The sequence below is a fragment of the Macaca thibetana genome, chromosome 7 (assembly GCF_024542745.1).
Source record: "Macaca thibetana thibetana isolate TM-01 chromosome 7, ASM2454274v1, whole genome shotgun sequence".
Classification (NCBI taxonomy): Eukaryota; Metazoa; Chordata; class Mammalia; order Primates; family Cercopithecidae; genus Macaca; species Macaca thibetana.
The window spans coordinates 83,329,681-83,356,272 of NC_065584.1; the positions used below are offsets into that span (position 1 = coordinate 83,329,681).

General features: G+C 50.8%; 1 protein-coding gene across 2 annotated transcripts; it reads right to left on the reverse strand.

Moving 5' to 3' along the window:
- Positions 1–5,473: 5,473 nt before the first annotated feature.
- NYNRIN (NYN domain and retroviral integrase containing) lies at positions 5,474–26,592 on the reverse strand. 2 transcript variants are annotated; one of them, XM_050798602.1, is made up of 9 exons: positions 26,295–26,592; positions 25,938–26,152; positions 16,457–17,115; positions 14,776–16,332; positions 13,749–13,879; positions 13,505–13,601; positions 11,664–11,765; positions 11,344–11,445; positions 5,474–10,145 (listed from the first exon to the last, which is right to left on the reverse strand). In XM_050798602.1, exons 2-9 carry the CDS (start codon positions 26,133–26,135, stop codon positions 7,295–7,297), a joined length of 5,697 nt encoding a protein of 1,898 aa, XP_050654559.1. In that variant the 5' UTR covers positions 26,136–26,152; positions 26,295–26,592; the 3' UTR covers positions 5,474–7,294. The 2 variants fall into 2 exon arrangements, with proteins under 2 accessions (XP_050654559.1, XP_050654560.1); XM_050798603.1 differs by having other exon boundaries at positions 25,938–26,146; positions 26,295–26,403.

Below are 26,592 nucleotides of genomic sequence, written 5' to 3' on the forward strand. Positions count from 1 at the left end.
CAGGGTTTCACAAGGTCAAAAGCAAAGTATAAGCAGGGCGGCCTTCCTTACTGGAGGGGAGGAATTCACTTCTAAACTCATTTAAAGTTCAGTTCCTTATGGTTGTAGGACTTAGGTCCTGGCCCCCTCCATTCTCAAGCCGACAATGGCAAGCCAAGTGCTTCTCACGCTTTGAATCTCTCAGGCCTACCTTTCTACCATCTCTCTCTCTGACTTCAGTGGAGAAAGTTCTCTGAGTTAAAGGACTCATGTGATTAGATTGGGCCCACCCAGATAAGCCAGGATAATCTCCCTATTTTAAGGTCCACAACCTGAATTGCATATTTGAAGTTTGTTTTGCCATGTAACATAACATATTCATAGGTTCCAGGGATTAAGACATAAGACTAAGACATAGACATAGACATCTTTAGGGACATCTGCATATCAGAGTCACTAAACTTAAAGATGGCATCATGTAGAGAAAAGGCATCTAGCTACAATACCACTGCATGGAAAATGTATGGGCTTGAAAATTTCCCATGATGTGTACAAGATAAATATCAGTTCAGATTTTAATCATTTTAGAAGGTGAACCAATTCCCAGGTCCCAACCAAAAATTCTTTAATTAATAATCCAAAACTTGATCTACATTGAGATATATTTTAATTTTAGATATCTAAATTCAAAAATTGGCCTGAGCTGAAATAATATCTCTCAGGTCTACAGCCCATTTTTATAGTGGATTTAAGTATAGGTGTCATAAACTTTATAATCCTTATAATGGTGTGTGTCCTTTATCAAAATGAAGCTTTTAGAGAAACTGATGTATTCGTGATTCAATTGAAATATTTAGGAGGATTTGATTGTTTTTAATCAATGTTTAAATAATTTTACTTGTTAAATGTAGAGATTTTGATTTGCTGGTTATAGAAATTGTGTTCAAATATTTAGACCATTTTTCCTTCAGTAGGTTTGTGAATAGATTAAACAATAAATAAAGCACAGGTGATGGTGAGTGCTCCTCTTCAGGTACCAAAAGCTCCTCAGACTTTAAGGATCCTAACAGCAGACTCCAACTGTTCACCTTCCCTATGCCCATGGCCTGGCAGCTGATTCCTACAGAGAAGTCCCACTGATGAAGGATTCAGTGTGGATCTAAATCCATGGCCTCCAGCCACATCTGGTCCTCAATCCTGTAATCCTCAGTCCTCTGACTCTTTACTGGTTTCCTTTGCCTGCTGCCCCTCATCTTCCCCAGAATCCACTGCCGACTTCTGTTCACTCTTTAAGCCTTTTGCCCCACCGGTTCTGCTCCTATGGCCCATGGTCAGCGGCAGACAGCCTCACCTTCCACCTCACTGAGCACACAGAAACTCCAAGCAGGACCCTGCCCACCACCACACTTATAAACTCACCTTCCTCCCCATCTCTGCTTCCTCCTGTCTGTCTTGATGGGAGACGAGTTCTTCCTCCTGTCAAGGCTGCTATCCTTATCCACCAGTCTTGGATCCAGTTTCCTGCAGACATCCTGCCATCTATCACTCTCCTTTCTACTCACTCCTTCCCTTCAGCAGCTTTAAAGTTTAAGAGCTCAAGTCTCTTAAATCTAAAAGAGAAGATAGGCATGGAGTAGTTGTAGATACAGATATAGCTATCCTCAGCTCTATCTATTCCTGCAGGTAGTTAGCGTCAGCTCATCTCCTCTTTAAAGCAAAATATCGTAGTACAAATGCCTACACTCTCCATTACACCTCGTAATCACCAGTGAACTATGGCCTCCACTGCTCCACCTGAACTGCCCTCAGCCATGGCTCATAACTTCCGTGTTACTGAAGCTGGTGAACACTTCCTAGTCCTCCTGTCACTCAGACTCTCCCTAACTTGACCCTGCTGACTATGCCCTCCTTCTAAAAGCACTCTCTGCCCTGACTTCCCTGACTGTGCGCTCCCTGGTTTTCCTCCACCTCTCTTCCTGTGCCCTGCGTCTCTTAAGTGTTGATTTTCGTCAAGGTTCTGCCCTAGCATTCTTTGGTCCTAAGACCCTCTCAAAGGCACAAATGACCATCCATATGCTGACAATGTTGTCTCTATCCAGGATCGCCCTTTCTAAAACTCAGACTCATACATTGAATATTCCACTTTCAAGTCTACATGCTGAAACCTGAAATTATAGTCTTTCCGCCCTAAATCTGTTCTCTTGCCCTTGTTTTCTATATCTGTAAATGGAACTTCCCTGTTGCCCAAACCAAAAATGGCCATTATCCTTAATTCTTCCCTTTCCCATAACCCTCATATCTAGTCATTCACATCCATCGGTTCCATTCATTTCTTTCCATCTGCCCTGGCTCAAACTAACAATCTTTTAGCTAGATTTCTATGAAAACCTCTTAACTGGTCCTGTGGTCTCTGGTTTTTCCCTTCAATTCTCCAGACTGCGGTTGCCTTAGTGATCTGTGTAAATAAACCTCACTGCCTAAGGCCCTTTGGGGGCTCCAGGTGGGCCTCAGAATGAAATCCATATTTCTTACCATGGTTTTCAAGATCCCTCACAATTCATCTCCCAGAATCTCCACTACTTCATTTTTCACCATCTACAAGAATGTACAGACCTAAGAAATAGTGCCACTTATTAGCTGAGGGGAAACGGCCCTCTTTGGAAAAAGAGAGTACAGCGTTTCAGTCAAAACTTATCAGGACCAAGAGAATAGATCTTGGACTCAACGGAGGTAAATCCGTTTTAGTTTATGAATCATCTTACTGAGAACCAAACTTTAATGGAGGCATCTTAGCGGACACTATGTAGTGCATTAATAACAGATGGAGAGACCATAAATTAAGTGAGGGGAGACTAATTCTAACAACAAAATGAATGTACTTGTGTCAGAGGCAGTAGTATAGTGGTTAAGATGGTAAGCACAGAGGCCGGGCACAGTGGCTCATGCCTGTAATCTCAGCACTTTGGGAGACCGAGGCAGGTGGATCACCTGAGGTCAGGAGTGCGAGACCAGCCTGGCCAACATGGTGAAACCCCGTCTCTACTAAAAGTACAAAAATTAGCCAGGCATGGTGGCGGGCGCCTATAATCCCAGCTATACAGGAGGCTGAGGCATGAGAATCGCTTGAACCCAGGAGGTGGAGGTTGCAGTGAGCCGAGATTGCACCATTGCACTCCAGCCTGGGCAACACGAGCAAAACTCTGTTGCAAAAAAAAAAAAGAAAGAAAGAAAGAAAAAGAAAAGAAAAAGATGGTCAGCACAGGGGTCAGTGCTCAAATCCAGCCTCTCAGTGGCTGTACATGACTTTCAGTGAGTTACTTCACCTCTCCGCGCCTCATTTTCTTCATCTATAAAATGGAGATATTAATTGTAGGCACCCCACAGGGTTGGAAAGCATTTAGAACAGTACCCAACACAAAGCAAGTACTCAGTATATGTAAGTTACTGTTACCAGATGACTTAGTAAACAAGTTAAAACTTGGGCCTGTCCCAGGGATTCTTGGACAATCTTTTAAAAGCAGGTAGGATTTTTTATTTATTGTAGCCATTTACCTGTTACAAGGATTTTGTCTTCCAAGTGTGTTCACTTTCATTCATGAACGCACGGACTTAGTAAATAGTTGCTAGGAAAGCATGGTATTGCAAGTCTTAGGTGGTCCCAACCTCACCAGATAGTTTATGTAAGTTTTAACAAGGGCACGAGATAGGGATATTCTTTATTTTTATTGTTTGCTTATGTCATGGGATTGTCTGGATACTGGCAACTTTGTAATTTCTCTGTTAGAGACTTAGGGAAGCCCTCCTGCCAGGGCCCAAATAAGAAGGAATAATTGTGATGGTGTAAACCAGAGAAGCACTGACTGGTTGCCTAGAGTATCCGTGGTTCTTTACTATGGACAAAACTCCTTAATTCACCCCTCCAAAAATAGGAGGAATCTCAAACTTCTGTTCAGACCTGGTAGATTGTTGAACAGCAAAGAAGAAAAACCTCACTGTCAGAGGACTTAGAAGTCAGTGTGAGTAAAATCTGATTCTTGCTTAAAGTCATCTAGAGTAAAAAATAATAGGATTTTGCCAAGCCACCTTTCCAGTCAGCCTTCCACTTTTAGAGTGCTGACCCTTTCCATTGCTGACCTGTGCTGCAAACAATTTATTACTTTTGACGAAGGGGCTCAGGCAAGACCTCTCTGACTGTCATGCGGGCTGAAGGCCCCAGGCCCCTGCACCATGGGCTCCTGAGCCACATTGTTTCCCTTACCACCCTGAACTGTATTTGTTTGTTGGATTGTCTGTCTCCCTCACCTGACTGTAGGCGGCAAAGAGGCAGAGACCGTGTCACTCCTGTTACCTGTTAGTCATCCCACACCTAGGCGGAGCCTGGCATATAGTAGGTGTCCTATAAATACTGAATGAACAATGGTATGCACATGAGCTGGGGAGTTCCCAGGAAGGATGGTCCCCACCCCTACCCATATGCCAGCCAGTGCTGAGCAGAACCCTGCGCAGGTGAGAAAGGCAGCAAAAAGCAAAGGTCTAAAGTCACGAAGCTTGACCTGGGTTAAGAAGGTCTCTGACCCTAAGGGGAGAGAACAGCAAGAGTTCCCAGGGCAGCAAGAAGAGTAATGTTAGCTACATGTGATGAATGCTATTCCATCCCAAGCCATACTGGCCTCTTCAAACAGATTATTTCATGTAATCCTTGAACCATCTCATAAATTAGGAATTGTTAACCCTGTGTTTTACAGATGGGGAAACCGAGGCCCCAGGAAACAGCCTGCCATAGGTAGCAAATATAGACACAAACCTAGGTCTATAATTTTTCCAGTACAATGAAGCTGGTTCAGCACTAACACCATTCTCTCATCATTCATTTATAAATTTTCTTTTCTTCTTTTCTTTTCTTTTTGAGATGGAGTCTCGCTGGAGTGCAGTGGTGTGATCTCGGCTCACTGCAACCTCTGCCTCCTGGGTTCAAGCAGTGCTCCTGCCTCAGCCTCCCGAGTAGCTGGGATTACAGACTGCTGACACCACACCCAGCTGATTTTTGTATTTTTAGTAGAGACGGATTTCGCCACATTGGCCAGGCTGGTCTTGAACTCCTGGCCTCAAGCGATCCACCCGCCTTGGCCTCCCAAAGTGCTGGGATAACAGGCATGAGCCACCGTGCCCTGCCTCATCATTTGTTTTCATTCCCACCCTGCCCACTTCCAAGATATTAACTGCCAAGGGTACCAGCTTGGAAGGCCAAAGGTGGGGCTCTCCTTCTATCCCTGCCATGAACCAGCTATGGGGCCTTAAGCATATCACACTCTGGGCCCTGGTCTCCTCATCTGTACAGTAGGAGCTTAGGGCAGATGATCTGGAAAAGCTACTATCCAGGTCTTCAAATCTGCAAGTCTATCTGGGAAACATATAGCAGCCATACCCCATGTCTGCCCCACACTCCTCATTTCCACAATTGAGACTGAAGCTAAACAAAACACTGGACATCAGCTCCAGTTTGATTCGTTTATTGACAAATCAAATGAAAAAAATTCACTTAAAAGAAGGGTATGTGATCACAAATGTAGCTAACAGGGGAAACGCATACAGCACCAGGGAGGGAGAGTGAGGCTGGACATACCATCACAGAGAGGAGGAAGAGAAAGAATGGCACGGGGAGCAGAGGAAAGAGAGCACCTGCCAAAAATCCCACACTTTCCACTTCTCAGCTATCACTCAATCATTTTTCTGGACAGGGTTAACAGCTAGAAATGGTTTAAGGGCAACATCCAGGTAGTTTGTCTGGAAGATCAGGGAGATGAGGAGTTGCAGGGAATGTGGGTGTAGGATTTTGAAGGATTCTCCAGCTTGAACCTATTGCCAGAACCCTTTTCATGGTGAACTGGGGGTCAGGAAGCTTAGTCCTGGTCTCAGCTCAGCCATGAACTCGCTGTGTGACTTTGGGTGAATCACTTTCCCTCTGTGATCCTCTCTCCTCTGCTGTAAAACAATCAAGTCGGCAAGTTCCGTACTGGCTCTAGCACTCTGCAACGCCAAGCCTTCTGGCAACCTGGGCTACACCAGGAGACTGGCTCAGCTTCCAGAGAAATGAAACTACTCAGAAGGCCAGCCAGAGTGACGTGGCACTGGCCTTCACCTGGAGCCCACTTCTTTGGCAGTGGCAGCAATTCAGAGGGTGAGTGCACACGCACACACCTGCGAGGAACTCACTCTCACTGCAAGGGTGCTCTCTGCAAAGAATGGCTGTGAGGGAGCCTGGGTTTTGCTCTACACAGAAAGCAGGTCCACATGACTGGGGGGTGATACAGATGAAGCAATCACACAATCTGTAGGGTCTGAGATGCAGGATACAGTGGAGGTGGAAGGAGCAGAGGGCTGTGGGCTTTGGGATGGGGTTGGGAGAGGTTGGGAGGTAGAGCCACGCCAGCACTTCGCCGTGTGCCACTCTCGTTGCAGACGCCCTCCTCGCTTAAAACAGAGGCCGGGGCCCCTGGGTCTAACAGAAGCAGCTCTTCAGGTAGAGTTGCCACACTTGGCATCAATATCCTTGATTCCTGTGGGGTCAACACCATCAAAGCAGGGGTCAGGAATTGTCTCCATTGGCTGGAGTCAAATGAGGTAGGCCAACTCATTTCCCTCTTGCCCTTCCCGTGCTGACAAGCCGGTTGCTTCTCCCACTCCATGACACTGTCCTCGAGGCCTGGGAGGATGGCCAGCCCTGCCCTAACAGCTGAGCAGGCCACACTTGGCTTAAGAAAGCTGTGAGGCTAGGAGGCAGTGGCCTCCCCACAGCCTGCCCAGGTTTATGTCAGCTGTGACAGCTTTAAGGGCAAAGGGTCCCCAAAAGAACAGGTTGGAGGGAGGAGCCCTCATTTGGGGTTTCTGTATGGGAAAGGGCTGTGGTTCCAATTCTGAGGCCCACAGTCACAGTTTCATGGCCAAGATAGTAAGATTCTGGAGTGAGTGTGTGTGCACACCACCACACACCGACATGTGAAGGGGAAAGAAGATACTTGGGGAAAAGACACAGAGCCTGGTATATCCTAGAGGAGCACTCTACTTCCCAGTGTAAAACTGCCAGGGACTCATATCTGACAGCCTTTGGCAAATTCTCCAAGTACCCCAAACTAGGGATGTTTCCATGGGGATGTTGGTCCCTAGTTCAAGGCAATTCAGCAAAGCTTTACGAAGCAACTTCTCTACAAAAGGCACAACTGAGGGCTCCCGGTGGACTGAGAGAACTGCTGGGACGGGGGAGGCATAGCAGCAGAAACCCAGGGCCCTGGGGCAGGGGCACCCCCACTGTTCCCACTCACTGCTCCAAGACCTTGAAGGACAGGGGGGTGCCACTCTTGGCAAAGGCCTTCATCAGACTGCTGGGATAGATGCACCCCAGCTTCTCTGGGGTTGGGAAGCCCCATATCCTATAGAGTGACAGGCTTAGACGGTCCCCAATATAGAAGGGACCCACCCATTTGGCACTGCTGCCATTCCTGGGGAGGGACAGCAAAAGCACCTGGTCACCCACATTCCACTCCTTCTCCTGGCTCTCCCGCTTGAAACGCCTGTTCTCGGCCTTTTCACTTGCCTTGTCAGCCACCCTCCAATGGAGCTCCAGCAGCTCCCCTATCAGCTGTAGCAGGAAGACGTCCATCTTGAGCCCTTCAATGTTTGCAGAGCTCATCTCCCACCACAGGGGCTCTGTGAGCCTTGACTCACCCCCAGTCAGGACCTTGAATGGTGTGGCGTCGGTGGAGGAGGCCCTAAAGGCCAGGTGCAGCAAGGGCAGGGAGGCCGCCCACTTCTTCCCATGCAGGAAGATGAACTCCTTGAGGGCCCTCTTGAATTCCCAGTAGGCTCCTGAGCTCGTCAGGCAGGGGAACTGGAGGTCCCTACTCAGGGAGGCTACTTGGGCTCCCAGGGCCAGCCCACAGCTCACAAGGACATGCCGGGCAAATTGGGGCCCCTGGGCTGCCTCCAGCCTCACAGGAACACCCCACCTTGCAAACACATGCTGAAGCAGCACCTGGGCCACAGCCGTGTGTGTGTAGGGCTTCAGGGGGAATGCCTCCACCCACCTGGTGTTCGGGTCCGCCACAATAAGCACATGCTTATGGCCCTCCTCACTTATGGTGACCGGGCCCACCACCTCGATCTGCAGGTTCGACCAGGGGGCAGTCGACCTGAGTGGCCATGGAGACTCAATAACCTTCAACTCGCTGCCTATGAGATTTCGAGGGATGCAGAACAAGCAGCTCCTGCAGTAATCTCTCACATGCTCCTGCATCCCGGGCCACCACCCCAGCAAACGCAACTTCTTGTAGGTCTCTTCAGGCCTCTGGTGGGCCCCCAAGGGAATGTCATGCACAGAGAAAATCAGATCCCTCCGGAGTTGCGTCGGGACTACCCAGACCCTGGGCTTCTTATCTCCCTTGAACATAAGCAGGCCACTCTCCTTGTCGAGGCTGAGTGAGTTAAAGGCAGAACTAAACGGTGAGGAGCCGGACAGTTTCTGCCCAGCCTGCAGCCTGGCAATGATATCGGCCAGGGTGCTGTCGTTCAGCTGTAATGCCAGCAAATTGGGCCTCTTGCCCATGGCATGGGGAGTCACTGTAGGGGCTGGCACATCCTTTGGCAAACTCCACCACTGCCCACCCCCCTGGGCACCCTGCTTGGCCAGGGTGTCCACTGTCACAGCAAACAGAGAGCCCCGGTAGGAGGTTCGGTAGATAAACGGAAGGGATGAGAGGCCAGAGGTGAGGGATATAATGTAGGAGAGCAGGCTTGGGTGAGGGAGTGGAGCCCCATCGGAGGACAGGAAGCCCCGAGCCCTCCAAAGGGGCAGGAGCTCCCACAGAAGGCTGAAGATCCAGTTGCAGTGAGTGAGGAAAACCACTGGGAGTGGGGACTGGCCAAAGCGCTCCAGGCCACAGGCCACGGCTGCCAGGTGGGCATAGGTTGGTGTGTAAGGGGAGCAGGAGAAGGAAAGGGAGACAGGGGGACTGGTGGGCGATAGAACATAGAGACCAAAGCCAGCACACCACTCATCCTCCCGGTAGAAGCAGTAGCCCGACATGTGGATGCAGACAAACGTGGACAGATCAGAGAAAGGCGGCAGAACCTGGAAGAAGCGAGGCATGGAGGCCGCAGGGGTCAGCAGGCGGTTCTCCCCCAGCAGGCCCTGGAGGAGAGCCAATTCCAGGGCCCTCTTGCCTTTGTCCTGAACCAAGAGGGACCATCGGATCAACCAAGCTTTGGAAAACCTGCGGCCCTCCCGCACCTCAGGGTCCACCATGGTCCGGGAGGCATAGGAAAGGTCCAAGACCACGGGGGTGTCTCCGATGCAGCGGGAAAAATGCTTGAGGGCCCAGGCCACGGCATAGGGGCTGTCTCCCCCTGACTGGGGGCCCTGGCTCTCCTCGTCAGGGAGGAGGGGTTTTGAGGTATAGGCTATGGGGTGCTTCCTCCCTGAGTGCTCCTGATGGAGGATGGCCGTCAGGGCCACATGGCTCACAGTCACCTCCAGGCGGAAGGGCAGCTGGGAGTTGGGGGCCGTCAGGCAGAGGGCAGACACCAGGGCTCGCTTCAGGGCCAGGAAGGCCTCCTCATGCTCCTGGTCCCACTGCCAGTCAGGCTTCTGCTTGAGGAGGCTGTGCAGGGGGCCCACAAGGGCTTCATAGTCAGGGATGGCATCCCTGTGAGAGTCCATGAAGCCCACGAAGAAGGAGAGTGCGGTGAAGTTGCTGGGGATGGTGAGCTGGGCCAGGTGGGCAAGAACCTGCTGGCAGGGAGCCTGTCCATCCCAGGGGATGCCCAGGTAGGGAGAAGCTGCCCCCGGCAGAAGGTCAATGTCCAGGGCCCCATCGGGGGGATCATGAAGGCTGAGGCACCGCAGGATCTCCTCTGAAAGGGACGGGCACTCCACCCTGAACACTGATGCCAGTGAAGAGTCAAGGTCGTCTTCCTCAGCCGCCTTCTGCATGCCCCGCCCCTGTCTCTGCTCCTCATCCTGCCTCTCCTCCTTCTCTTCCCTGACTTCTTCCATATTCAGCGGACTCTCCAGGGGCCCAGAGTCAGCGTCCTCACTCAGCTCAGTGACACTGGCTGAGCTGGGAGGAAGGGTCTTCCACACCTTCAGGAAGTTGCCAATGTCAGTGTCCAACCTACACCAAAACAGATGGAAGAGGGAAGGCAGCCCCATTCTGAGCAATCCTCCAAAGGGAAAGCACCTCTGTGGAAACCCCATTCCAAAGTGTCCTGAGGCTGGGCCAAGTGCCAACAACTTGCATGGCATAGGCACAATTGGGCCCCTGCCTATAAACACTTCCTCTACCCCCTGCATGGGCCAGACCCCCAATATTAGAAGTTCATCTGTGCCTTAAAGGCTCATCCAATCAAAACTTCACTGACCAAGTAACATTTAAACTAGCTGTAAGCCAACGGTTTGATAAGAGATGACTGGTGGCTTCCAGCCTAACCCAGGATGAGCAATCCTGGAAAAGGCAGGGGAGCGGAGGGGTCACCAAAGCAAAGGAGAGCCTGACAAGGGACTTGTGAGGACACAGCAGACAAACCTCATCCACATCACTTTTTCCAAACTGGCAAGGTGAGACTGGGGGATCTGGCCCCAGGAAGCAGTGCTCTGCCCAGAAGATTCTGACCAAGGTCCCCTGCCGGGCCTAGGGAACTGGCAGGTGGGCAGCCGAGGATCCAAGTTACTGCAAACCAGTTCTGCTGGCATCAGCAACGTGACCTTGGAAAAGTCACTTGAGTCACAGATTCCTCATCTATAAAATGAGGACAGTGGTCATTTACGTATAACTCAAGTTGTGAGGATTGAATGAGATAATAAACATAGAAAAAATCCTACTTGGTGAATATTCTAGATGCAGCTTCCCTTGGATACAAAGAATAAGAGCAAGGCTGTTCACCGCAGCCTTGGACCCAACAGCATATAATGGAAGTGACCAAATGGCCCTCAACAAGAAAACAGAAAAATCTATTGGGTACTCATGTAATGGAATACTATATGACCATTAAACAGAGCTACATGAATTAGCATAGGATACATCTGAAAAAACTAATAAATCATTGAGTACAAATGCCAGTTTGGAAAGATACATATAGTATTAAAGGATGCACATAGAATGTTAAAACTACATTCTACATATGTGCTTTCATGTCTGTATTAAAACCTACTGTAAGTGGTTTATGAACACATAAACGTGGCACAAGTATAAAGACATGAAAAAGTCCGATCACTCCAATCATTATTACACACTAGATGTTGGCCAACACTAAGGGGAAGTTTCTGATCAGCCCCAGGAGGGCCTGGGAGGCTGGGGAGGCCTGACCCATTACCTGTTTGGCTTCTTCAGAAATTCATCCAAGGTGGGGCCATCACGGCCCAGGGGGTCATCAGGCACCATGAAGAGATTCCCCGCAAAGGTGAAAGGCAGCAAGCTGGGCCCAGGAGGAGAAGAGGCACAGTCACTGTGAGCCCTTGACCCACCCACACCCTGTTGTCGCCTGGCTTCTCCATGGGGCTGAGACCCACATCCTGGCAGGTGCTGGTGGGCACTACTCCAAGGCCTCTCTTCCTGCCCTAACCTCTCCCATGCCAGGGGCTGCCTGACATCCAAGGGGAAGGAATGGCTCAAGTCTCTGGGGAGCCATCTTACCGATCTTTGACCATCAGTTTCTTGGAATTATTCATCAGGATGTGAATCTGCTCATTGGTAACAATGATGCCATCTGTCTCCTCTGCCAGCTTTACCATGAACCTGCAGGGAGAGGGGAGTCACTAATGATCCAGTAACTAGCCCCTTTACTTCCTGGGTCATCTGGGAAAATGAACTTGCAGCTTCACATTGAGGTGTGTCAGACAAAGGCACTGCCCTTCCTACTCAGAAATCCAGGACCCCCCAGCCCATCCCCTCCTCTATGCGGCCGTGTGAGATCACTGATAGGGATCGAGGTCATCCAAGGGTGACCTTGGATGCACACACTCCCAGCTGTATACACAAACACACACCCCTGTTATACACATAGGCACACACGTACACGTGCACAGACACAGAAACTCACATTCATCCACATTCACACATGTATTTTTACTTCTTCCGTTTTTGCATCTGTAAAACAGAGACCCCCGTCTCTACTAAAAATACAAAAAATTAGCTGGGCGTGGTGGCGGGCACCTGTAGTCCCAGCTACTCAGGAGGCTGAGGCAGGAGAATGTTGTGAACCCGGGAGGCGGAGCTTGCAGTGAGAGGAGATCGTACCATTGCACTCCAGCCTGGGCGACAGAGCGAGACTCCGTCTCAAAAAAAAAAAAAAAAAAAAAAAAGACAAAATACCTACCCCATGTTGCTGTGAGGATTAAACTGAAGGAGATAATGCTTTTAAGTGTCTAGGTAAGTGCCCACCACATAGCAAACACATATTCCGTTATAATGCTTCACCAATGCACAATATTCATATACATGCCAAGACATACATACATATATACGCTAACACATATAAGCACACATACCTGAATAAACAAATCCACTTTTCCAAGGATCACCTCTCCTCTAAAGAGGGCTGTGACCAGTAAAGAAAGCAAAGGCTACCTACTTCTCAGTATTCCCTGAAACTTTCCATTCCTGCTCCCCAGAGCATGCTATTCCACAAGCGCCCAGCAGAGGGACTGTCCGCAGAAAAGGCATCTTCCCTCAAACCTACGCCTGAACTTAGAGGTACTTAAAGACTAGGGAGGGGACTAGCTCTACAAGGAGGGATGCGCCAGGCTCTCTGCCCAACCCTTCCCAGGCCTGGTTGGGTGCCATGTCTTGGGAAAAGTGTGGAGAAGCAGAACTTCTCCCTGCCTGGCATGAGAGTTGACTATGTGAAACCAAGATCTCTGTCTGCCCAGCATCAACTCCAACCCAGGACCAGTGACTATGGCAGGGCCTTCCCTGCCCTAAGAGAGGTGGGGTCACAGGCTTCCCCTGAGTACAGTGGTCCTGCAGCCATGCCGAAGAGTGGGCGCTTAGGATTGACAAGCAGGCAAGCATTCGGGGTTTACGCATTCAGGGCTCTCCTTTTTCAGAGCCCTGCCCAGGGCTCCATCCACATCAGCCATGCATAGACCTCCACCAGTGCCAGGGCACCGAGGGAGGAAAAGATTAAAGCAGTCTGGAGACATGAGCCTCAACCGAAACGGGCACCCAAAACCCTGGGGAACCTCTGATGTTCACAGGTCATGGGGGAAGAATGGCTGTTAGCTAAGGCAGACGGACTCCAGAGTCCCAAAGTCAGGAACAACTCCGGGCTTGGGGAGAGCCAACCTCCAGCCCTTTCCTCACTGTGACCATCCCTCTGCCAACAGAGGCCCGTGCTCCACCCCCCCCTCTGCACGACCTGCACCCCCAACATATTTGCCTGCACTTCCCCAGAGAAGACAGGCCGGACTCCACCTGACACACCAGCCAGACCCAACTCCCTGAGCCCAGGAGGGCAGGCCTGGGGACCAGCACACCTATAATCGTAGGTGGTGATCTTCTTGCCGTTCTCCAGCTGGGAGGGCGTGATTGAAAGCATCTTGAGCGAATGTAGCTTCGTCAGAAAGTGGCTTTCTGGGGGCAAAAGGCAGAAGACAGAAATGGTCAAGGGAGGGCTAAGTGGAAATGGTCACTCTGGAGTGGTGGAGGGTGGGGGCAGCAGGGCAGAGAGAAGAAAGCGTAGTGACACTGCGGAGGTTGGGCAGGCAGCGGACACCTCACCTCTCACCCTCCGGTTCTTCTTCAGCTGCCAGGTGGGTACAAACACAGTGACCTCTCGGTGTCCCCGGTTCCAAAAAAACTGCACTGCCATGGCAATGCCTCGGCAGGAGAAGAAGTGCTGGAGGCCGTGCCTGTGGGGTTGCGGGACAAGGAAACACCCTGCCTCACCACTCCTCCCTCAGAGCCAGCCCTGGGGCAGCAAGCAGGCAATGCCAGCACCAAGGACACTAATGATGCCCTCTCCCCTTCCCTCCATACTCATTCTGTGAGCATCTACTGGGTGCGGGGCACTGCCAGAAACTCTGTGTGTGTGCACGCATGTGTGTGTGTGCACGCATGTGTGTGTGCATGTGTGTGTGTGTGCATGTACTTGTGTGCAAGCATGTGTGTAGGGACACTGAGGGCAAGAGGAAGAAGGCAGCCCCTCCACTCAGAGCGCTCAGTTGAGAGCTTAAAGCAAACAAAAATTCCCTGGCCACCGACTGTGTGCTGGGAGTGTGCTCTGCACAGATAACTACTCTATCATGTGGCAAATTCAGTGGCATGCACGTGTTTATGCTAACACCTCTACAGCAGTAAGTGCTGTGCAGGAAGGGCAATCGCTAAGGGCCAGCACGGTCAGGAAAAGCTTCACACCAGAGATCTATGCTGGGCCTTGAAGTTTGGGCTAAAAGTTTAAAAGCTGGCCTGGGAAGGGCATAGACCTTGGCAGTGGACACATCTGAGCCAAAAGGCCAGCTGGACCCCTTGCTGGCTCAGGGACCTTGGGCAGGATTTCTCACCTCTGAGCCTGTTTCAGCATCTATCAGAGAGGGAAACCAGAAACCTGCCCTTGAGGGCTGCGGTGAGGATTCCATGCACACTGCCTGGCATGCAGGAGCCATTCAACAGGGACCACTTCCCTCCCATTTCTTCCCCATGTCACCCATCAGAAGGATGGGAAGGGATGCCCACATTCTGTCCCCCTGGGATGTCCTGCCCCAGCTCCACAGCATCCCCAGCCCGCCCCGCGCCCGTCACTACTCACACCATGGCCACGCTGCTGCCATCAATGACCACTCGCCGCAACCCCTGGTTTCCAGGTTCCCCTGACAGGTTCAGCTCGAAGGGTGTATTCAGGGCCTCGTGGTACCTCTGGAAGCTGGTCACTGTGTTGTTCGCTTGCAGGTGGCGAGGCGGCTGCCTTGGGGCCCCCTCCCAAGCCCCCAGGAGCCCCTCCATCTGAAACTGGTGCTTACTGCTGAGGGCCAAGGTGCCGCTGGGCTGGGGACCCTGCCTTCCAGCCTGCCCCTGGCCCTTCGGTAAGGAGGCACTAGCCCTTGATGTAGGTTGGACCTCACTCAGAAGTTTGGCTACATCCAAGGTTGGCCCTGCATCCATGGGCACCTTCTGAGCTGCAGGCGTTTTGGGAGCTCTGGAAACTTTGGGGGTCACAGGTACTTTGGGAGCTGCAGGTGCTTTGGAAGCTGCAGATGCTTTGGAAGCTGTAGCTGCAGCCCCGGCTTGAGCTTTGGGTGTTTTGGGACCTGCAGGTGATGTTTTCGCTACAGGCATCTTCTGAGCCTGGGGAGTTTTTGGAGTTGTGGGTTCCACTTGAGCTGCCAACACTGGCTGATTCACAACTGTTTTTTGAGCTGTGGCCATCATTTGAGCTGCTGGCTTTGTAGGAGCCAAAGGCACTTTGGGAGCTGCAGGCTCTGTGTGCGCTGCCGGCATCATTTGGGATGTAGGCACTTTGGGAGCTGCAGGTGGCACTTGAGTTCTGGGGGGATTTTCAGCTTTGGGCACTGCTGCAGCCATGGGCACTTTGAGAGTTTCAGGCACTGTTTGAGCTCCAGGTACTGACTGATCTGTCAGTCCCCCTTGAGCCATGGGCTTCCCTTGCCCTGCTGGCAGGACTGGAGCGGGTCCCTCTTCCAGTCCCTTACAATCCAACTGCATACTCCCTTGATCTCCCGACTCACCTCCAGCCTGTAGTTGGGGTGTAGAGGTCAAGGGTGGCCCTATCTGTGGAAGATCCGAGCTGACTTTGTCTTTTACATCTGAGCTCCCAGGCACCACCAATAAACTCGTAACTTTTGGGGGAATCTCTGGCCTTGGGCAATTCTGCAGGGCTGCTTCTCCTCCCAGCCCCCCATCTGGTCTACCAGCTGGGCTCTCTGCACTGGGCAGAGGAGCCAGCTCCTTCTGCTTCCACTCCAGATTTAAGGGCAAAGGATTCTGCCCTGGCAGCTTCAACTGAATGGGGCCCAGAGGCCTCTGCCAGAAGGGGAAATTGAAGCATGCCTGGGACAGGAGCCAGGCCAGATGGAGAGAATGCAGCTCATTGATCCTCCAGAAGGTTGCAGCAATAGCCCCCGGCCACAATGGCCCAAAGGCTGGCCCCGGGGTCCAGGCCTTCCAGGATGGGCACACACCCAGGGCTGATACTGGAGGTTGGAAGAGGAGTTTATCTTCTATCCTCTGGACCTGTTTTTGCTTCAACAAGGCTTGTGTGTGGTTCGTGGAGTCCTGGCTGCTGGTGGCTTGCACTGGCCCTTCCTCTTGAGCACTGTCCATACCACCTTGGCTGTTGGAACCGACCCTGGAGGAAGCCCAAGTTCATTGAAAAGGTGGAAGGCCAGTTTGGTCCCAAACTACTACTATTTCTTTGGGGTAGGGGAGCAGGGGTAGGATCAGAGAAGCCAGGCTCATTCTCCAGAACTTACCGTACCAGCTGGTTTGCTGCCTCCTGCGGTGTACTCTGGGCTGGGATCAGGGACCCAGTGGCTCCCAGGCTAGATAATCTCTTTGAATTTTCTGGGACCCTGTTCTGGAGGGTCCCCATGTCCACAAAGGGTCCAGGACTCTCTCCCACAGACACCATGGCTGGGGCTTCCTTCTGCTGCTGGGAAGGGCAGATTAGAACCTCCGGATCAGAGTGGGAGTCAGAGATGCCGAAGCGGCTGAGCCACTCGATGATGTCTTCCTTGCCCGCAGCATCCCGCACCAGGCTCAGCAGCAGTTCCTGGACTGCTGGGGGCAGCTGCAGTAGGTCCCCTGCATGCTGGTCACCACGGATCCAAACCAGGGCCCCAAAGGCCCGGGTCACCTCAGCCTCCCAGATCCCCCGGGGGGTCAGCAGAGGGGCAGGGCCCCAGCGCAGTCGCCCCACCAGCTCCTCCAGCCAGTTCTGTGTCATGATGAAAGACTCAGTCAGCCCGCCCACCATCAGGGAGCCAGGGGGGCCCGGCACCAGGTAGGCCAGCGTGCTCCAGCAGAGGCAGTCCAGGAAGAGGCCTTGGGCCCCAAGGAAGGCACAGTGCAGGATCGGTGGGTAGCGAACCTCCTTCCACAGCTCCGGGTTGCACAGGCCCTTCAGGTATTCCTGGGCACAGCGGGGAGAACACAATGAAGTCAGCCCGTTAGGGGCCTGTCCTGGGATCTGCCCTTGCCACCCAAAAGGCCAGTCCCTCACTAACCATGTGGCCCCACCACTACCACCCCCCATCCATCATGAGCCAAATGACTCCACCATGGCCAGCCACTCTTTCCCTGGTCCTGCACCCTCACACACCCATTTCTTTCCAGGGAACACCAACAGAACAGGGAAGCCTGGGAGGGAGGAGGGAAAGAACCCAGGTTGCAGCTCCAACTCAACCTCAACTGATTAGGTTAATTGTGGGGCATTTATCACCTTCTCAGCATCTCAGTCTCTTCACCGAGAAAAAGGAAGATTGAACTGGATGCTCCTGAGGTCTAGTCCCAGTCTGGCATTCCTGAATAGTGTGACAGCTGGGGGGAAAGTGGCTGCACACTTCTGAGCACCCTCCATAAGCTAAGAACTGATGCAATGTGGGGCAAGTTATTAATCACACAACACGCCTGCCCCCATGCCTGCGGTTCCTCATCTGTAAAATGGGAACAGTAATAGTTCCTGCCTCATTGGGCCACTGTGAAGCTTCAGTGAATTAATATGCAGAAAGTACTGAGGATGACACCTGGCACAACCTGTTCCCATTTTGCAGGCTGAGAAGAGCTGTGCAGCTTGTCCAAGGGCACATAGCTAGAGGCTCTGATACCAGAGTTTTTTCCACCTGCTCTGGCTGACCACAGTGACTACAGGGTAATCATGTGAGACTCGAGCTTCATCCCTCTCCAGAATGCCTCTAGCACAACCTGTACCCCCAATCATAGTAACTGTGTTGCCCAGAGGGGACAGAGGAGGAGATAAGCCACTGGGCCAGTGTCCAGGGGAACCCCTGCACCCGCACATATACGCAATAGCTAACCAGAAGGAAGACCTCTGGCTTTCTGGGCAGACCAAGTCCTAGAGTTCACAGAGCTCACAAGGCACACACTCGCCATCTTTAGCAGTGGCTGGGGTGGGTGAGGTTGGGGTTCCTCCACTCTGGCTGAGTTCCATCAGTGTGGTCCCATGAGCTCTCTCTCCGATCAGCCACCCCATGTAGACTTCATATGCCCCCATGCCCCTCCACATCTCCTTTCTTTGACAGTCATCCCTCTCATCCCTCTTCCTGCTTTCCCCTGGCAGTCCCATACTCCATTTTGGATCTCCAACAGCCATCCTGAAGACCACCCAGGTGCCTCTGCTCAGTCCCTGGGCCATCCTTCCCTGCTCAGGCCTACGTGTCCCTCTTCCACCTGGCCAAGGCCACAGACCTGCAACGTCTTCCTCAGAGCCTGAAATACATGTCTAATCCCTTTTCAGTCAGTCCAAAACCAGCTCAAAACCTGATGGACATCCCAAGCTAACCCCTCCTATGCCAACCTCATCTGGTCCCACTGCCTAGCAAGGTTAAATCTGAGCAGGTGTGGGCTGTCTCAGACCTTAACAAATATTCCCCACCCCATGCACCCCCATTTCAATGACCTGAAAACAACATGAAACATGGAGAGATGTGCTGGGGAAGAAGATTATGGGAGGCTTCTTTCTCTTTCTGCAGAGAGCTTAGAATAGTTATGGTTCCAACAATTGTTCAATATTTTATTTTATTTTATTTTTTTATTTTATTTTTTGAGACAGAGTCTCACTCTGTCACCCAGGCTGGAGTACAGTGGCACGATCTCGGCTCACTGCAGCCTCTGCCTCCTAGGTTCAAGCAATTCTCCTGCCTCAGCCTCCCGAGTAGCTGGGACTACAGACGTGCACCACCACACCCTGCTAATTTTTGTATTTTTAGTAGAGATGGGGTTTCGCCATGTTGGTCAGGCTGGTCTCGAACTCCTGGCCTCATGTGATCCACCCTCCTCGGCCTCCTAAAGTGCTGGGATTACAAGTGTGAGCTACTGTGCCCGGCCCGATATTTTAAAATTAAGAAATATATAGGAACTGTGATAATTTTTAAAATAATAAATCTGAACTAATATTTAGTGAGAGCTTATTATGTGTCAGGCACTTTGCACACATTGTCTTATTTATTCCTCTCTCTGCCCTTTAAGGAAACACTATTATCCCCATTTTAGATGAGCAAGGAAGGCCATATGTCCCAGATCACACAGTTGGTAGGCTGGGATACTCAGGCACTCTAGCTCCATAGTCAGGGGTCTTCACCATGATGCCGTCTACACTGTAGAGGGAGAGAAGATAAGGAAACAACAGGCATTTACAGCCTGAAAATACCTGAACAGCTTTTCTGCCTAAAGCTAACCCAGACCTTCTTCCTCCAAGAGGAGAAAAAGTAGAGAAGAGGCAGGAACAACTAACAACTAGGTAGAAAGATGATACGACTGAAGAGAAAGGGGCACAGAAAAAGTGCACTGTATTTGTAAGAATATATTGTCCAATACCGGCAGGTCGTTAGTCAACTTGTAAGTTAAATAAAAGCATTTATATGACCTATTTTAATACTATTCTATACTTGTCAAGGTGCTTCATTACTTAACGCCTAACTTAGGGTTCTCCTTTCTCATAAGTCAGTTATCATTCACTGTCTACCTTCCAGAACCACCCCAATTTACACTGCATGATACTCAAAAGACTCAGAAAACAACAACAAGAAACTCTGGAATTGGAAGTGAAGGGGAACATGAAAAACCAGGTTCTTTGAGGAGCAGTTAGACCTGGGAGCCCAACCACTCCCCACACACACGCACACACACACACACATTCACACACATTCACACACACTGACATTCTCACACAGACACACACACACATAGGCTTGGCAAGTACCTTCCCACTCACTGGAGGGCTGTTCTCCAGGGAGTACAAAACAAGGTCTTAGGAGTAAAGGTTGATCAGCATAATCAAAGGTGTGAGTACCACACAAAAAACATGGAGGGACTGAGGACGGCCAAAGAATGATGTATACAGTGCAAGCTAAATGCAGAGAAACTCATTCTGCCCACTCAGAGATTCGCTTGGCAGCCAGACCCTGACCCTCCAGGACAGAGAAGAGAGGCATACATTCTGGAAAACCTGGCCAGCCCAAGAGCAAAGACTTAAAGATCACAAAACAGGGTCCCTAACCGACAACACCTGCAAATCTCTGTACAATCAAGTTCAAAATCAACAAGTCTTGCCCACAGCCTCCACTCCCAATCAGCTTTTTGTCCTTCACTCTTTATCATGCAAGGATTATCAGGCTTATGAGAAAAACTTCTAATGTGAAACACAGAGACCAAACCATACAGGGGAAAAAAAAAAAAGCAACCTGAAAGAAGAGAAACTAGGTGGGGAGAAGAAAACTTCAAAAAGCTTACTGTCATTTCTCTCCTCAGAGAGATAACAGAGAATATGGTACACACTAAACAAGAATAGAATACATAAGTTTCAAATTTTATTTAAAAAGCATAGGATACTGCTTTTTAACAGACAGAATATAAGTGACTTCTAGACATTAAAAATTTGATGGCAGAAACGAAAGACCCAAGAAAAGGCTTCAAAGATAAAAATAAGGAAATCTTCAGAAAGCAGAACAAGAAGTTGAAAAAGAGGAGAAAACATAAGAAAAGTAGAGGACTTCCAGAAAGAGAGGACAGAGATAGCATAGGAGAGGAAATCATCCACTAAATATTTCCCCCACATTTCCCAGATCTGAGGAACATGAGCGTCCAGATAGAAGGCCCCCTAAGTACAACAAGAGTGCCTGACAATGGAGGAAAACAGACCCACACAAAGGGGCCTCACTGGGAGACTGCAGAACACCGGGGAAAACTGACAACTTCCAGAGAGAAAAAAACATCTGACGCAAATGACCAGGGACCAGAATAGCTTCAGGCTCCTCCAAATGGAGCACAACCCTCACATTTCTGAAGGAAAATAATTTTCCTTTTATAATTCGATATCAGCCAAGCTATCAATCAAGTATCCTTTGGCTATGCAACGTAGACATGCAACCTCAGCATTTTTCCTCCTGTAAAACCTTTCCCAGGAAGCCACTGGAGAGCAGTTTTCCAGCAAACCAAATAGGAAAGAAGCAAAGACCATCTCCAGGATGACAGTGAAGAGAAATCTCAGAATTTATTCATCCATTTGATAAATCATTCTTCACTACATGCCAGGCACTGTTTTAGGGTGACAATGGTCATTACACAGGACAACTAGTTCAGATTGGAGGGTATGACTCAAGAAACAGGCATGTTGAAAGCAGGCATGTTGAAAGCAGGCATCTGCATACACTTTGCTGCTGCGCCATCTTTTTAACTTGAGGCTATAGATGGATGTGTTCCATCAACCCAAGAAAGAAAAAGTTTCAAGGTCCAGGACATGAGTATTTAGCAAAGAAAAAAGGCAAAGGATGCCAAGAACGACAGCTGTGTCAGCCTGGAAAGCAACTGACCAGACAGGAGAGATGGCGCCAAGAAAAAATGTAGAACCAAAAGAACACCTTGAACTGATAGACTGACCTTGTAGAAAACTGTACTGAGAGGCTACTGGAAGTGGCAAGAATTAACAATAGGTACAAAGAAAGGCAAATTGAAAAACAAGGAGTACTTAACCTCAATGACCTCAGTGAAACCAAAAAGTAAGAAGGAAAACAAAATCATAGTACACTTCAGTGCTTCAATGTGAACGCTATGTGCACAGGCATAATGAGGCAATGCTAAATGTAGATTTAGCAGATAATTGAAATAGAACTATCTTGAGAAGAGGGACTGGCAGGGAAAGGGAGCTAAATCCTCACATACAATAATGGGACCAAAAAAAGGTAACACCAAAAATCGATTAATTAAAAGACAACAGTGTCTACATATTCTTTTAGAAATGTGGAGATGCGTAAATGCCAGAGCAAATACTGTCAATGGGGACAGTTGTTGAAGGAGGAATTGGGAGGGCCAGGGCAGGGAACCACTGTGTGCTCTTCTAAGCCTTTTGGTAATAATTGGACTTTCCAAATGTGTATGACTTTGATAAAAGAAAATTTAAGTTTAAAGAAAAAGAAGCATTCAGTGCCCAAACACAAGTAGGTGTCCTGGTAAATGTTTAACAATCAGCTGGGGGTGTGGGATAACCTTGATTTGTCACGTTTGCCAATTTTTGTGGCATAAATACTCCCACCATGGCTGCAAATACTCCTCCACTCGCTTGCACAATTCCCGAAATTTTAACAGTGGGTCCATAGGAGCCAACTGCAGGCACTGACCACAACCAACTCTCACGGTACTTCTCACAGTTAGTGTGCAGCAAAGATAGTTCAACTTCCATCTGACAGCCAAGCCAGATGTCAGCAGGCCACACCCTGTCCCAGAGCTCCAGAACCCAGGCTCCAGAAGGTACTCTTGCCCACTACCACTGCCTTTAGGCTCCCCATCACCTCCCGCGGTGGTCACCTCTCTTCTCTGCCGCCCACCCCATCCTCACCTCATTGCCAAAGGGCAGAAGGGCGGAGCAGGGCTTGTCCTGGGCCTCTTCTGATCATTACTAAAACCCGCCTCCCCACTCACTGATTTCACCTCAGAGAGTCCTCCCCAGTGTTTGTTTTGCTGCCTGGGAATGTGTTTCACAGTAATGTCTTCAATGTTTTTTAATCCCACCAAACAAAACAATTTAAAGCACTCAAGTTTTACAGAGATTTTCCTGAGAAACCAACCACGTAGAAACACACTCAGGCCCTTCTCCAGATGAGCCTGTATCCTTCTCGATCCCTCCTCCCTTAGACCCCAGCAGGCCACCCTCACCGTCAGCCCTCCCAGCATCCTGCAACCTGTGGTCTCCCAGAGTCCTCTCTGCCTGTTGGCTTATGTTCAATGGGCCATTAACAAAGTGCATAATTCTGCATCCCTACAGCTGAGATTGGAGCCAGCCACACTACCTCCCTATGAGAACCACAAGAGATCCTTACACTTGGGAAATGTTCATGTGTCAGATCACTGGACCTTAGCATTTAATCCAAGACTTCCACTTTACAAACAGGGAGATCGAGACTCAGAGAGGGAAAAGGACTTGCTCAAAGTTACGCAGCTAGTTAAAAACAATAGTAGCTAACATCTATACTCTATAGCTCTCCACATTTTATGAAAGTATTGTAACATGCATGATTTCCGCAGACTGTCACAACCTCTTCATGAACCAGGTATTATTATAGTCTGTTCCACAGATGAGGGAAATGGCTCAAGAGAGGATAAATTATTTGATCTGGTCACCCAGTTAACAGGTAGCAAACCCCAGTCTCATACTCTAATCACCATACCCTTCCTATCTTGGTTGTAACTTGGTGACAGCATATCAAACCCAGATCCCCTAGCCCCGAGACAAAACTTTATCCCCCTCCAACTTCCCTTCGTCCTCCTCCAAATTGCCAACAAAGTTTCCTTTCTGCTCATTGTGTACAATATGTCAGGGAGGCCGGGCGCGGTGGCTCAAGCCTGTAATCCCAGCACTTTGGGAGGCCGAGACGGGCGGATCACGAGGTCAGCAGATCGAGACCATCCTGGCTAACATGGTGAAACCCTGTCTCTACTAAAAAATACAAAAAACTAGCCAGGCGAGGTGGCGGGCGCCTGTAGTCCCAGCTACTCAGGAGGCTGAGGCAGGAGAATGGCGTAAACCCGGGAGGCGGAGCTTGCAGTGAGCCGAGATCTGGCCACTGCACTCCAGCCTGGGCGACAGAGCGAGACTCCGTCTCAAAAAAAAAAAAATATATATGTCAGGGAGCTACCCAGAATCCCCACATGCTAGGTTCCCACTTTTCAACAATGCCTTTCCCAAAGGGAAGACAAAGGGAAATGGAGGAACAGGGCTAGGAATCAAGGGAGCCACTGATTCCATTACCAGGGCCTACAGTGGGAGCCTGAGGTGTGAGATCTGTGGCCTGAAGAACCCTGAAGCAGCGGAGGGAGAGGGAGCAGGTAGGCCTGGAGAAGCCAATCCAGGATTTGAGCAAGGAGGGGGGTGTGGAGCACCTCCGAAAGTGTGAGTCCTGACCCGGAACAGTGGTTCATGCCTGTAATCCCAGCACTTTGGGAGGCCAAGACGGGTGGATCACCTAAGGTCAGGAGTTCAAGACCAGCCTGGTCAACATGGTGAAACCTCATCTCTACTAAAATACAAAACTTAGCTGGGGATGGTGGCAGGTGCCTGTAATCCCAGCTACTCGGGAGGCTGAGGCAGGAGAATCACTTGAACACGAGAGGTGGAGGTAGAGGTTGCAGTGAGCTAAGACCACATCATTGCACTCCAGCCTGAGCAACAGAGTGAAACTCCATCTCAAAAAAAAAGAGAAAGAAAGAAAGAAAGAAAGAAAGAAAGAAAGAAAGAAAGGAAGAAAGAAAGAAAGAAAGAAAGAAAGAAAGAAAGAAAGAAAGAAAGGAAGGAAAAGGAAGGAAGAAGGAAGAAAAGAAGGAAGGAAGGAAGGAAGAAAGAAAGAAAGAAAGAAAGAAAGAAAGAAAGAAAGAAAGAAGGAAAGAAAGAAAGAGAAAAAGAAAGTGCGAGTCCCCTAAGAGGGTGAGCTGCTGCCTTTCAAAGTAACAAAAAGATTAAGAACCCAAAGAACCCAAAACACTCCTCTTGTTAGCGTACCCTACCCAGGCTTCTGAAACATCTTCCTCTCAAGGCCTCCTGCACATCTGTTCTCTGGAAAGACACCCACCCGGAACTTCCCTCTCCTAGCACCTCTGTCAAAATTGGAAAAACTGCTGACCCAGCAGCTGCACAGGGGGGTTGAGGGAGGAACTTCCCAGCCTGCATGCCTACCAGCCTGGCTGGCTGAGTTCTGGGCCTGTCTACCCAAGGCCTTGACCAATTAAGTAGGTGTGTGTGTTGAAGGGGAAGGTGGTGGTGGTCTGGGGCAGAGGGAGACTGTCGAATTTCCACAAAGAAGTAAGATAAAGGAATCTAAGGGAAGAGGTAAACCTTGGGGGACAGGGGAATCTAACAGGCCCAAGGGGAGGAAAAGCTTGTGAGAGAAGCCAGGGAGATTGCAAGAGAGGTGTGCTGTGATCTGGCCTGTCCAAGGTCCAGCCCCACATAGCAAGCCCTTTCATCTGAAAGCCCACAGCCCTCCTCCCAGATTCCCAGCCCTTGGAGATGGGTGGGAATCTGGGAAGAGGGCTGCACGCCACTCAGAACCCCTGCAAGAGGCTGAGTGGCATCAAGAGTGTGGGGTAAGGAGCCCAGAGCCCTGGCTTCTGGTCCAACCCCCACCACCTCACCTACCTGACGCTGAGCACTCAGCCAGGCCCCTTACCCTCTCTGGCCACCAGTACCTCATCTGTAAAATGCCAGTATCACTCTAGAAGGATCTCTGAAGGCCCCTCCAGTCCTAATACTCAGAGGCTCCAAGGGGCCGCCCAGGATTTAAGGAGACTTAAGAGGAGACAGAAGGACCTGGGCCTTTCAGTCCTGGTGGAGAACAAAGAGGTGTGTTGCAGAGGCCACAGAAATACAGCGCCTTGAGTTGCTGCCCAGATGGAAAAGTGGGGCTGCGGATGCTGGGGCCCTAGCCAGGGAAGTCTCATGGGGGGACACACACCGAGGAGGTGCTCTCAGTGCACTTGAGGGACAGAGGTGACACGTAGGGAAGGGGTGGGGCAGGAAAGGAAGGAACCAGAGGGAAAGAGAGGGCATGGAAGGAGAGCAGGCTGATCTGGCGAGGCAGGAGGAAGGCCCAGTACCTGCCCGCCACACTGCCAAATCCAGGCGGGGGCAGGGTGGGTGGTGCCTCTGAGGACCACCATTTCCCCAGGGGAAGGGGAGAGAGTGATCTGGCTGGAAGAGATGGGTGGGGGTGGGGAGAAGCTGTTTACCTTGGCTTTGCCCATGTTCTCTCGGGGCCCCTCGAGCTGTAGCCAGAAGTAGGGGGTGTCCGGGCGGCTCTGGAAGGCGTTCAGCTTGACCCTAAAGATGCGCTGCACTTGCAGCCGCTGCCGCTGCACCCGAGGCTTCGATTTTGTCTGCACCATGAACCATTCCTGCGCCGGAGGATCGCCCCCCGACAGGAGCATGGCTGCCCCGCCTGCTCCTGGAACGAAGGAGAAGATAGTGTCACCCTGGTCTCGGCGCCGCAGGCGCCCCAGCCCCCAGCCCCAGGCGCCTAAGCCACGCCCCCTCCTCCCGCGGCGCGCCCCCCGCACGGCCTCCTTCCTCCAGGCTGCCGGACCCACCCGGCACGGCTCGGGCGCCCGCCCTCTGGAGCTTGGTCCCCTTCGACCGCCGCTCCCGCGTCGAGCTCTTCCTGCCCGGGGTTGTAGGAGGGGTGGGACCGGTCGGGCTCCTGCCGCCCTTTCCTCCGCCCCCAGCCTTCCCCCTCCAGCACTCCGCCAGCCCCTCCTGGATCAACTCTGTCTGCGTCTGCTGGATAGCTTAAAGGGGCGCGGAGAAGAGGGAGGGGGAGCCGGGGCGGGGAGGAGGGGGCGGGGAGGGTCCCGGAGGCCTCTGCCTTCCACCCAAGTTTTGGGCCCA